The sequence below is a fragment of the Salvelinus fontinalis genome, chromosome 30, assembly GCF_029448725.1.
Source record: "Salvelinus fontinalis isolate EN_2023a chromosome 30, ASM2944872v1, whole genome shotgun sequence".
Classification (NCBI taxonomy): Eukaryota; Metazoa; Chordata; class Actinopteri; order Salmoniformes; family Salmonidae; genus Salvelinus; species Salvelinus fontinalis.
In genome coordinates this window covers 18,236,294-18,249,142 of record NC_074694.1, presented here as the reverse complement: position 1 = coordinate 18,249,142, position 12,849 = coordinate 18,236,294, and the positions used below count along the sequence as shown (strand labels likewise).

The 12,849-nt window shown below is 43.1% G+C and overlaps 1 protein-coding gene across 4 annotated transcripts in view; it reads right to left on the bottom strand.

Moving 5' to 3' along the window:
* Window positions 1-5,919: 5,919 nt before the first annotated feature.
* LOC129828752 (proteasome activator complex subunit 4B-like) overlaps window positions 5,920-12,849 on the bottom strand; it is an 83,090-nt gene continuing 76,160 nt past the window's right edge. For all 4 annotated transcript variants that reach the window (XM_055889930.1, XM_055889931.1, XM_055889933.1 and 1 more), the window contains 4 exons: window positions 8,168-8,330; window positions 7,521-7,654; window positions 7,173-7,314; window positions 5,920-6,344 (listed from right to left, as the gene is read on the bottom strand). In XM_055889930.1, coding sequence (XP_055745905.1) covers window positions 7,180-7,314; window positions 7,521-7,654; window positions 8,168-8,330 — 432 coding nt within the window. In that variant the 3' untranslated portion in view covers window positions 5,920-6,344; window positions 7,173-7,179. The remainder of the gene's footprint in view (window positions 6,345-7,172; window positions 7,315-7,520; window positions 7,655-8,167; window positions 8,331-12,849) is intronic.

Genomic DNA, 12,849 nt, shown 5'->3' with positions numbered 1-12,849 from the left:
AGTGTGTGTAGTCATGGGAGATGTGTGTGTGTAGTCATGGGAGATGAGTGTGTGTAGTCATGGGAGATGAGTGTGTGTAGTCATGGAAGATGAGTGTGTGTAGTCATGGGAGATGAGTGTGTGTAGTCATGGGAGATGTGTGTGTGTAGTCATGGGAGATGTGTGTGTGTGTAGTCATGGGAGATGTGTGTGTGTAGTCATGGGAGATGAGTGTGTGTAGTCATGGGAGATGAGTGTGTGTAGTCATGGGAGATGAGTGTGTGTAGTCATGGGAGATGAGTGTGTGTAGTCATGGGAGATGAGTGTGTGTAGTCATGGGAGATGAGTGTGTAGTCATGGGAGATGAGTGTGTGTAGTCATGGGAGATGTGCAGCACGTGAGGGTACCAGGTACCACCTCGGGATGTCCACCTCTCTAGCTTGAACGTCTCACTCTAATGCACAAATTAAAATTTACTGTGTTCATGAACGTGAATATGGACTTAGCCAATTAGCATGCTTTTGTGGCACAGCTGATGCCAAGCAGGGCTATCTATGGGGGTTGTCTGACCACCACGAACAAGCCCACTCTCCCTGCTTGTTCCATTAGGCCTACACTATGATCATAGACAGCTGCAGACAATGATCAGCTAGAGGGGAAATCAGATTGAACATTTTGATGCTATATTTGTAAGTATATCAAATATATGCAACACATTTTCCACCAACACATTTCTGTGCCAATGCAACACACAACCAATAAACAAAGCATACCAACTTCAGGCACTTCAATATCATGGTTTGCGTTTTCAACACCACAATAAATAGACAATGTCAATCTCAACAAAAAGAAAATACACCCTCCCTACCTTGTAGGACTACCCAGTATGGAATCCTGGGCTTGACAATCATTAAACTTTTTGGTGTTTTGTAACAGATGTCTTTTTATATCTATCAAATGTCAAATGGCCGCTGCAAAGTTTGCGATTGATTTTATTTGTCAGTTAAAAAAAATATACACACAGTACAAACATTTGTTTAAGTGACTTGGATTGGACAATAAAGTCGAACAGACTATATATCCATTGTTGTCCCTACTTTTTACATAAATAAATATACAATTGCATAGATACAGACACATTATAGGGTTAATGTGAAATTAATATGGTTGATTTTTAAGGTTAGGGAGAAGTGCAGTGAATAGTGACACTTTTTAGGATGTCAATATAAATAAATGTATTTATGGTTGCACATAATTTTGTCTTGCCTTTTAATCATTATATGTGTTATTGTTTTTACCATCACGGACCACTTTGGAAACAAGCGTTTTAAAGAATACTTTCAAGTAAAATCCTCTGGGTCCATATTTTACATTTTGTTGTATATGCCTGTTACCCAAAATAAATTCAATTCAATAGACAAAAATAGTTTTTACTGTTCACACACTAGCAATCTTTTGACATTCTTTTAAAAAGTGGTTATGGTTGCTATGGCTTTGAGTTGCTGTGGTAGTTTGTTCCACTCAACAGCACTGATATATACACATGTTCTTACCAGATAAGACTCATATTTCAAACAGTGAATATTAGAGTCTCTGGCATTATGCTGGTGGACATCTAACAAATGAAAAATAGTTGGATAGATATCTGCGGGCTGAGTCTGTGATAATTCTGTGGACCAGACCTAAATTAATACTACTCTTTTTCCCCCACAGATAGCCAGCCTACCTTAAAATGTTCTACCTCCAGATTAGTATGAAGGGGGAGTTTAAGTACACTTGTTACAAGCTTGTTCTGACTTACTCTTTATATGTTTGTGGCTGCTGGTGAACAACCATAATCTGCAGGCATAATCAAAGTAACACTGGACTAGGGCACTTGCCAGAGTCTTTAGAGTGTCTATAGCTAGGTTCCCATCCAACTGGTACAATCTGCATAGTGTTTCCATCAAATTGACTTGAGGATAAAAGTCTGTGATTAAATACATAGTGCACGTCAACATAACTTTTGCGGTTAAATTCCCATGTACTGAATAAAAAATACAAGTTAAATGGGTTTCCATCGCATGACCAAATCTAGGTCTACTGATGGTTCCGTCACTAGAAATGTTGATTAGGTATAGCCAATGTGCCCACTCTGGTATTGGCACATGCGCTCTAGCAAACAGCTCGCAGATACAGTGCAGGTATAGCCTATATGAGATTTTTATTTGTCAAACGGCAGACAAGCATCGATCATCATGTCACCAGAATAAGACCCTCAATATTTATTGAAAGGATGCACTATTGTAAAGTGGCTGTTCCACTGGATGTCATAAGGTGAATGCACCAATTTGTAAGTCGCTCTGGATAAGAGCGTCTGCTAAATGACTTAAATGTAAATGTAAATGTGGGAGCATCAAGTTCATCACTGTGCACTTTCACCACCCTATGAAGTTAAAAATTTATTTAATCTAGCCTAATAAACTGCATTTTGTGACAATTCCATGTACAGATAAATATTTAAGCAGTTAGATTAAACAACTCCACTGTAAGATCAATGTTTTAAAATTAAACATGTATGGAAACAGGTGAATTAACACTCAGTTAGCAGGCTCAAGCAAGCTAAAACCCACATGGTAGCAAAAACGAACTAGTAGAAATTGTTAACAAGTTAGACATGATTTAAACACTTTGCTGTAGGCTACTATTTACTAATTAACAAAAAATAATGTGTCATATAAAATATATTCACCTCACCCAGTATTGTAATCAAAACTTACCAGAAAGCATGTAGTCCTTGGCTCAGACAGTGTAGTAGTGTGGGCTCCATAGCATCTCAGTGTGCAAGATCTTGAGAATCAGCTGTACATGTGATGGAAGAATGCACTGTGCATGCAGAGGGTTGCAATTCCATTGAATTGGGGATAGTTTAACCAAAATATGCCACAAGACCTTGAATTGCCTTGTGTATCCCACAAAAAGGTTCCCTTTTATAAGCTAACTTTTTTGATGAATTTAAGCAAAATTCTCGGGCTTACTATTATGGACAAATTCTGGAAATTTAGCGACCCTATGCAACCCTAATGTCAGGCCATTTTGAGGATGCTGGAATTATATTTTGGACACATGGGCGCATGCCTACAGGAGACCTTTGAAGTAGCCTAATCAGATTAAAACTATGTGACTGGGTGTGTTTATGCCACATATAAAAGTTACATTTTAAAAGTGAAATGACAAATATTTAGGAAATTTGGAGCACTAGGTTCTAGGTGCGTAAAGAATAGCTGCTCAGATTGGAGAAGAGGCAGTGCACATGAAGCTTTCCTGAATAACTGGGCCTGCCAGGAGCATGTGTGGCCACATAACTATAGGACGACTTGGGAGAATGATGATCTGCAACAGATTACGCATATCAGTTCTAGAAGTAAAAATACAGCCAGACTGGCCTGCTACTGTCCCTTTCTAAACCTTAAACTCTCGAGTTTAAAATTCAAATCATAGGGTTTTGCGCCATTATGTACATTAACTGCAGCTTAGAGTACAATTTTGTACTCACTTGAAAACAATACAATTGTTCACTGCATTGTGGTGTTAGTCAATTGTATTGTCCCTTAACAAGATCAATAGGGGAGCTTTTTGAGCTACGTGTCATGTCTTCACTGTTCCTTCATGAGCAAGGATGAGCCTGGCCTCTCCGCTGCCTATCAGCTATTTGTATTTGTTCTTGTGGATTCAAATAGAAAATTGGTGTAGCTTTGAATGTTTTTATGTGTGGTATGATTGCTAGTTAGCCCATTGCAGATCTGACAAACGATCCACCTACCACTAATGTCACGATGAATGGTGGATAGAGGGCAGGATGGACAGACTATTTTGACCTGTGGTATTGTAAAAGTTTGCACGTGTAAAAGCGTAGTGCATAAGGGAAGTACCAAAACACCTTGATATAGAGGTGTATTCAAGCAAATTAAAACATTTGTCAAGGATGGAAGAAATTATATAGGAAAACATGCAAAATAGTGAATGTAAACCAGGGAAAAACCCACTACCCTCCCCTGTACCCAATAAAAACCTAACACTCCCCTATTTTGGACCCCCTCCCCCAAAGTAAATTTCCAACTGTCCCTAATGAAATCAAAAGAATAACAAACCCATTCTCCTGGGAGAATAAGTCACACCATTTAGTCGAGAAATGGGGTCCGACTCATTCTTGAATCCCCTCTGTAGGTTACAGTGGCTTTGTTATATAGGCTACCACCTGTACATTGAGACCCAACTCCTAGACCTTGGTGTAAGATAAAAGGACCCTCTCGACATGGTACAGTTAAACCAGTCAAAGTGCTACTTTATATTGCACTGCATATCCAAGACATTTCTACTTGATATGAATGGGCACTGTACCATATTTTCTAATGTCAATTGCTGCCCTATTCATGAGGATGCATATGGCCACAGCTGTGACTAACTTCAATGAGTCATCTCAAAACCAACTGGCACAGACACACACTAGAAATGTGTTACAAGCAACCCATTTATTTATTTTCTTCATTAAATATAAGCAAACAGTACATATAAAATAAAAAAAATCTATGCAGTTTTGGCACTACACTATACATGAGTGAAGTACTAAACTAAACAGATGCTTCAATGAGACTAGCTTTTCAAGTCTTCATTGATGAACAAAAAATAACTCACACTAGGGTTTTTTAAAAAAGAATGGAGAATAATATTGTATTGTAGAGTAGAGGAAGGGGTGTGATGCTAAGGTGGTGGACAGGAGGTTTAGTTATTCCTTGGGCCTGTTACCCGGACACAGATTTAGCCAAGTCCTGGACTTTGGCTTTTTTGTCCTGGAAAAGCCTTGTTTCAATGGAGTCTCTCCAATTATCTGTGTCAAGGAATTACCAGTCCCTTGTGGTTCTGAGAGGTGTTTAGACAGATGCCATGACGATAAAACTGCGCTCATCAGCTTAACACAGCACACACATAAAGCCTTGGGGAATGAACACACACAATCACTCCATCTACTGCATATATACCATTGCCAATGAGAGAGCAGGATGAAATCAAAAGCTCTGTCACTAAAAAGATGAACAACCTATTTACTCACAAACCAAAATCTTTCATTACCAGCAACTCTTAGAATAATAATATCAGCACTTCAAACCAATAAATAAATAAATACATGTTTGTGCATTTATGTTATATACATATGCTATATACACATTATAAAATATGCACATATCATATATAGATTAAACAATGTACACAAACGTCATGTACGTAAATGTGTGTGGAAGGTTCAAATCTGATCTAAGTCCCAAATGGCACCCTATTCCCTATATAGTGCACTACTTTTGACCAGAGCCCTATGGGCCGTAGTCAAAAGTAGTGCACTAAACAAATAGGCTACCATTTGGGATACATTCTCAATCTAAACCCATACAGACTGTGGCTAAGAACACTTCACTATAGGAGAACTGGGACAGTACGGTTTCTACCCTCTACTGGGATAATACAGTTAGTTGGCTCAGAGTTGATAACATTGAGGGGATTTTGTGCTAAGAGCAATAGTACGGGGGACAGGGACTAGCTCTGGTCCAGGGCGTAGCGTGCACTCCTCCACAAGTGGTGGTGAATTAGTGGAGGAAGGCACACTACACCTTGGACCAGAGGTAGGGTATCATCAAGCATTCCACATAAACACACGCAAGCAAATAAAGAAAATAAAAATTTAAGAAAAACTGTACAGTAGTATTACAAACCGCAGGACAATCATCCCTGCTATGGTTTATCCTTAAATATTAAGTGTAGTAAAAATGTAAATCAGCGCTAAATACACAACTTTTATTCCATCCATTCAACCATTACGCATTCGTGTTCCCCACATCCCCCCTTTTCAGGGTCCTCAGGGTACATCATTAAAAAAAAGAAAGAAAAAAGGACCCCCCCCCCCCCCCCCCCCCACAAAAAACAAGCGGTTCTTAATGGACAAGTCCCAGGTAGTTCCTCCCTGTTTTTCATTCTATTGTCTTCCGTTTGATGCCTAATGAATACGACTCAGATGTTGTCCGTTGGTCTGGCAGGGTCCTGGATGTGAGGGCTCGTCCTACCCTCATGCAGGCTGGTGTGTACTGTTCTGGGCCTGTATTCACACAGTGTCTCAGAGTAGTGGTGCTGATCGAGAATCAGGCCGCCCTGTCCATTTAATGGTATTCAATATGATCTGAAAGACAAATCCTACTCTAAACCGCTTTTTGTTCAGTCTGAGGCCTTCCCAGTCTAATGCCAGAGTGAGGAATTGTCAAGTGGCTCAAAGAGGGCATCGAGGGTGACGTTCCTCCGTTAAGAAAACATAAAAAACTCCTGAAAGTTGCACCAGGGCCCTAAAGAGAGACAGAATGCATAGCAGAATTAATGCTTGGCTCTAAAAAGAGACAGAATGGATAGTGGAATTAATGCTTGGCTCTAAAGAGACAGAATGGATAGTGGAATTAATGCTTGGCTCTAAAGAGACAGAATGGATAGTGGAATTAATGCTTGGCTCTAAAGAGACAGAATGGATAGTGGAATTAATGCTTGGCCCTAAAAAGAGACAGAATGCATAGCAGAATTAATGCTTGGCCCTAAAGAGACAGAATGGATAGTGGAATTAATGCTTGGCTCTAAAAAGAGACAGAATGGATAGTGGAATTAATGCTTGGCCCTAAAGAGAGACAGAATGGATAATGGGATTAATGCTTGGCCCTAAAGAGAGACAGAATGGTTAGTGGGATTAATGCTTGGCCCTAAAGAGAGACAGAATGGATAATGGGATTAATGCTTGGTGCCTTGTATTGTTTATAAGGTACTGTAATTTGTGTTGGGATTTTTCCACCCAAGCATACGTTTGAATTGTGTGTGTGTGTGTGTGTGTGTGTGTGTGTGTGTGTGTGTACCAGGGATCTAGGTTTAGTATCAGGGAGAGACCAGCAGGTGTTACTGTTAGCTGCTGTGTGTGTACGTACCAGGTATCTAGGCGTAATAGCAGGGAGAGACCAGCAGGTGTTACTGTTAGCTGCTGTGTGTGTACGTACCAGGGATCTAGGTTTAGTATCAGGGAGAGACCAGCAGGTGTTACTGTTAGCTGCTGTGTGTGTACGTACCAGGTATCTAGGCGTAATAGCAGGGAGAGACCAGCAGGCGTTACTGTTAGCTGCTGTGTGTGTACGTACCAGGTATCTAGGCGTAATAGCAGGGAGAGACCAGCAGGTCGGTCAGAACCAGCAGCTGGTCGTCAGTGAACTGCTGTTTATGCTCCTGCCAGTTGTCATGATGAGTCCGCCTAAAGTTAGAGAGGGTCTTCTTCACCGTCATCTGCAGGAGTAGACGCAAGACGCATTCAGGAACAAGATGACCGGGAATGGGGAGAGAGAGACGTGTGTTTGGGGTCCCCCTCATCTCTATAGGCTGTGTGTTGTTGAGGTGTGTGTTTGTGTGAGAGAGCAGTGTGTGTGTGTGTGTGTGTGTGTGTGTGTGTGTGTGTGTGTGTGTGTGTGTGTGTGAGAGAGAGTCCTGTTCACCTCAATGGGCTGTGTGTCATTGAGGTGGGCACTGAGGTTCATCAGTAGTTGGGGCATCCAGGTGGGAACATCGTAGGGGCTGGACAGGATACAGGCACTCAGACCTAACACTCCAGCATGACGCCGCACCAGATCTACACACACAGGGAGGAAAAGACTGAAAAGGAGCATTGAAAAGCTGAGGCATAACAGGTTTAGTAAGGTCAAGGAAACTACAATCTAGAAGACCATCTAAGACAATCATGGTAACTGTGTTCCAGGTAAGGCAATGGACCGTTGCATGTTGACCAGGGTTTCCCAAACCCGGTCCTCAGGACCCCAAGGGGTGCACGTTCTGGCTTTTGCGCTAGCACTACACAGCTGATTCAAATAATCAACTAATCATCAAGCTTTGATCATTTGAATCAGATGTGTAGTGTTAAGGCAAAATCAAAGACATGTACCTCCTGGGGTCCCGAGGACCGAGTTTGGGAAACGCTGATGTAGACAGAGGTTGTTCCAATATCCACACTAGCAACAGCACTTAGAATGAAGCTATGCATTGGCCATTCTAGTGTGGATATTAGAACCGAGCCAGTATGCTTGTAGCGCTCCCAGGAACAGTATGCGTTCTAAGTAAAGCATTGGAAAGTTGTGTTAGTAGCTACCTCCGGAGGGGATGGTGTCCACCACGGAGCCCAGCTCCCTCTTCCTCTTCTTGGGCAGGCAGGTCTTGCAGAGGGCCTCGAAGTGGCTCTGCATGGGGCCCTCTATGGACAGGAAGTTACACTGGAGGAAACCGCTCAGCGTGGTGGCAGCCATCTCCCTCACCTGGGGGACAGAGGGAGAACAGAGGTAGAGAGGGAAAGGGGGAAAGAGTTCATTATTTACACAATGTGACAGTGTGTGTGTGTGTGTGTCCATATACAGTTGAAGTCAGAAGTTTACATACACCTTAGCCAAATACATTTAAACTCAGTTCTTCATAATTCCTGACATTTAGTAGAATGTGAAATGTCAGAATAATAGCAGAGAATGATTTATTTCAGCTTTTCTTTCTTTCATCACATTCCCAGTGGGTCAGAAGTTTACATACACTCAATTAGTGTTTGGTAGCATTGCCTTTAAATTGTTGAACTTGGCTCAAGCGTTTCAGGTAGCCTTTCACATTCCCACAATAAGTTGGGTGAATTTTGGCCCATTCCTCCTGACAGAGCTGGTGTAACTGAGTCAGGTTTGTAGGCCTCCTTGCTCGCACACACCTTTTCAGTTCTGCACACACATTTTCTATAGGATTAAGGTCAGGGCTTTGTGATGGCCACTCCAATAACTTGACTTTGTTGTCCTTAAGCCATTTTGCCACAACTTTGAAAGTAGGCTTGGGGTCATTGTCCATTTGGAAGACCCATTTGCAACTAATCTTTAACTTCCTGACTGATGTCTTGAGATGTTGCTTCCATCCTCATGATCTATTTTGTGAAGTGCACCAATCCCTCCTGCAGCAAAGCACCCGCACAACATGATGCTGCCACCCCCGTGCTTCACGGTTGGGATGGTGTTCTTCGGCTTGCAAGCATCCCCCTTTTTCCTCCAAACATAACGATGGTCATTATGGCCAAACAGTTATATTTTTGTTTCATCAGACCAGAGGAGATTTCTCCAAAAAGTACGATCTTTGTGTCCACGTGCAGTTGCAAACCGTAGTCTGGCTTTTTTATGGCGGTTTTGGAGCAGTGGCTTCTTCCTTACTGAGCGGCCTTTCAGGTTATGTCGATATAGGACTCGTTTTACTGTGGATATAGATACTTTTGTACCCGTTTCCTCCAGCATCTTCACAAGGTCCTTTGCTGTTGTTATGGGATTGCACTTTTCGCACCAAAGTACGTTCATCTCTAGGAGACAGAGTGCGTCTCCTTCCTGAGCGGTATGACGGCTGCGTGGTCCCATATACTTGCGTGCTATTGTTTGTACAGATGAACGCGGTACCTTCAGGCATTTGGAAATTGCTCCCAAGGATGAACCAGACTTGTGGAGGTCTACAATTCCTTTTCTGAGGTCTTGGCTGATTTCTTTTGATTTTCCCATGATGTCAAGCAAAGAGGCACTGAGTTTGAAGGTAGGCCTTGAAATACATCCACAGGTACACCTCCAATTGACTCAAATTATGTCAATTAGCCTATCAGAAGCTTCTAAAGCCATGACATCATTTTCTGGAATTTTCCAAGCTGTTTAAAGGCACAGTCATTTTAGTGTATGTAAACTTCTGAACCACTGGAATTGTGATTGATTTTTTCACTTATAATTCACTGTCTGTAAACAATTGTTGGAAAAATGACTTGTGCCATGCACAAAGTAGATGTCCTAACCGACTTGCCAGAACTATAGTTGGTTAACAAGAAATGTGTGGAGTGGTTGAAAAACAAGTTTTAATGACTCCAACCTAAGTGTATGTAAACTTCCGACTTCAACTGTACGGAGCTGGGTGGCCCAGTCTGTACTGATTAACTCGGCTCAACTCAGAAGCTCTATCCAAATTCTCCTCCTCCTCAAAATGCATTGGAGAAGGTCTAAGGGGGAGTGACCTTGGACCTTCAACAACACTGTTGGCAAGGAGATGGGAAGCGAGGAATCACAGAAGGACTAATTTAGATGGAGCTAGAGAGAGAAAAGAGGAGAAAATGAACTCCAGTCTCTCTGTTCTGTTGAGTGATTCAGTCTCACCATTGAGCGCAAGGCTCAGGACTGTTTTGTAGCTAGGCAGTGTACTATACGGTGGGCTGGGGAAGAGGAGGTCAGAGGCTGTGTACTGTACGGTGGGCTGGGGAAGAGGTCAGAGGCTGTGTACTGTACGGTGGGCTGGGGAAGAGGTCAGAGGCTGTGTACTGTACGGTGGGCTGGGGAAGAGGTCAGAGGCTGTGTACTGTACGGTGGGCTGGGGGAGAGGTTAGAGGCTGTGTACTATACGGTGGGCTGGGGAAGAGGAGGTCAGAGGCTGTGTACTGTACGGTGGGCTGGGGAAGAGGAGGTCAGAGGCTGTGTACTGTACTGTGGGCTGGGGAAGAGGAGGTTAGAGGCTGTGTACTGTACGGTGGGCTGGGGAAGAGGAGGTCAGAGGCTGTGTACTGTACGGTGGGCTGGGGAAGAGGAGGTTAGAGGATGTGTACTGTACAGTGGGCTGGGGAAGAGGAGGTTAGAGGCTGTGTACTGTACTGTGGGCTGGGGAAGAGGAGGTCAGAGGCTGTGTACTGTACGGTGGGCTGGGGAAGAGGAGGTTAGAGGATGTGTACTGTACGGTGGGCTGGGGAAGAGGAGGTTAGAGGCTGTGTACTGTACTGTGGGCTGGGGAAGAGGAGGTCAGAGGCTGTGTACTGTACGGTGGGCTGGGGGAGAGGTTAGAGGCTGTGTACTATACTGTGGGCTGGGGAAGAGGTTAGAGGCTGTGTACTATACAGTGGGCTGGGGAAGAGGAGGTCAGAGGCTGTGTACTTTACTGTGGGCTGGGGAAGAGGTCAGAGGCTGTGTACTATATGGTGGGCTGGGGAAGAGGTCAGAGGCTGTGTACTGTACGGTGGGGAAGAGGTTAGAGGCTGTGTACTGTACTGTGGGCTGGGGAAGAGGTCAGAGGCTGTGTACTGTACGGTGGGCTGGGGAAGAGGCCAGAGGCTGTGTACTGTACTGTGGGCTGGGGGAGAGGTCAGAGGCTGTGTACGGTACTGTGGGCTGGGGAAGAGGAGGTAAGAGGCTGTGTACTGTACTGTGGGCTGGGAAAGAGGTCAGAGACTGTGTACTGTACGGTGGGCTGGGGAAGAGGTCAGAGGCTGTGTACGGTACTGTGGGCTGGGAAAGAGGTCAGAGGCTGTGTACTATATGGTGGGCTGGGGAAGAGGTCAGAGGCTGTGTACTGTACTGTGGGCTGGGGAAGAGGTCAGAGGCTGTGTACTGTACTGTGGGCTGGGGAAGAGGTCAGAGGCTGTGTACTGTACTGTGGGCTGGGGAAGAGGTCAGAGGCTGTGTACTGTACTGTGGGCTGGGGAAGAGAAATCTAGGAATCTATAGCTGCAACCAGCATCAGGCCTTTTGTGTCGCTGGACTTCTCATTAGAAAATAATTATGAATAAATTGTATCCATGTGACTTCGCAGGTCCTGATCAGTATATGCATGTTATTAAACAGACACACACGGTCCAATGTTTACACAACAGTATTAAACCCAATCCTGTCACTGATTGAATGAACCAATTTATGTCGCCTAGCAACGAGAGGTGTCAAGCAGCCAAGGGAAGTCAATATATTAGGCTCCAGAGTAAGGCTGGTATAATTATGGACAATAACCGTGAACTCATTTTGTTGTCATAATGGTCTTAATAGACTCATTTTAGGAGAAGGCTGGATTCAACTTCAATTAGATATACACTGCTCAAAAAAATAAAGGGAACACTTAACTTCTTGAGAATACAGGGGGTGCTGTTTCGCATTAGCATAATTGCCTCTACAGATTAAACTGCCTCTTATTCAATTATTGCTGTTACTATATGCATATAACCATATACCATTGGATAGAAAACAAGCTATGGTTTCTAAAACCGTTCCAATTTTGTCTCTGAGTGAAACACAGGTCATTTCACAGCACTTTCCCTGAGCCAGAAGAAGATTGCAAGATGTGTATGCTCGCTTCAACGCTCTGCCTATATATGGTCATGCCACCTATGACCCGAAACACACTTCATTCGTCTTCCTCTGGGTTTCAGGAAGTTGTCAGAGGAGAAATTTTTTGTTTATCTTGTACTGACGTGAAATAAGACCTATTTCTTTAGCGTGACCGACAACTTCCGGTTTTCTGAAACGCGCGTTTTAGAGGTGCTATTGTCTTTTGTTATGCTGACGTTACGGATGAAAACTATCTCCGTCTCGAAGTTTGTTTGATACATGTGACCATATCATCTTAATGTATGTTTTTTCAATATAGTTTAATCAGATTATTAGAATTTTTTCGGGAGTTTTGCCGTGTTCCGTTCTTTGAGTTTTTTAACTTTGGACAGGGACCGTGCCAGTCGACCAGTACCCAGGCTAAATGAAGAGGGGAAGTTGCCATTGTGAATGGATTGAACGACTCATCAGGACTAAGGACACCTTGATCAACATTCTGATGAAAGATCAGCAATAGTAAGACCCAATTTACGATGTTATTTCATATATCTGTCGTGCATGTGAACTGGTCGGGCGCGCCCAGTTGGTTCTGGCTGGCCTGGTTATGCTAATTTAGCGCTACATTTTGTTTTCGCTATAAAACATTTAATAAATCTGAAATATTGTTTGGATTCACCAGATGTTGGGCTTTCAATGTCTGTAC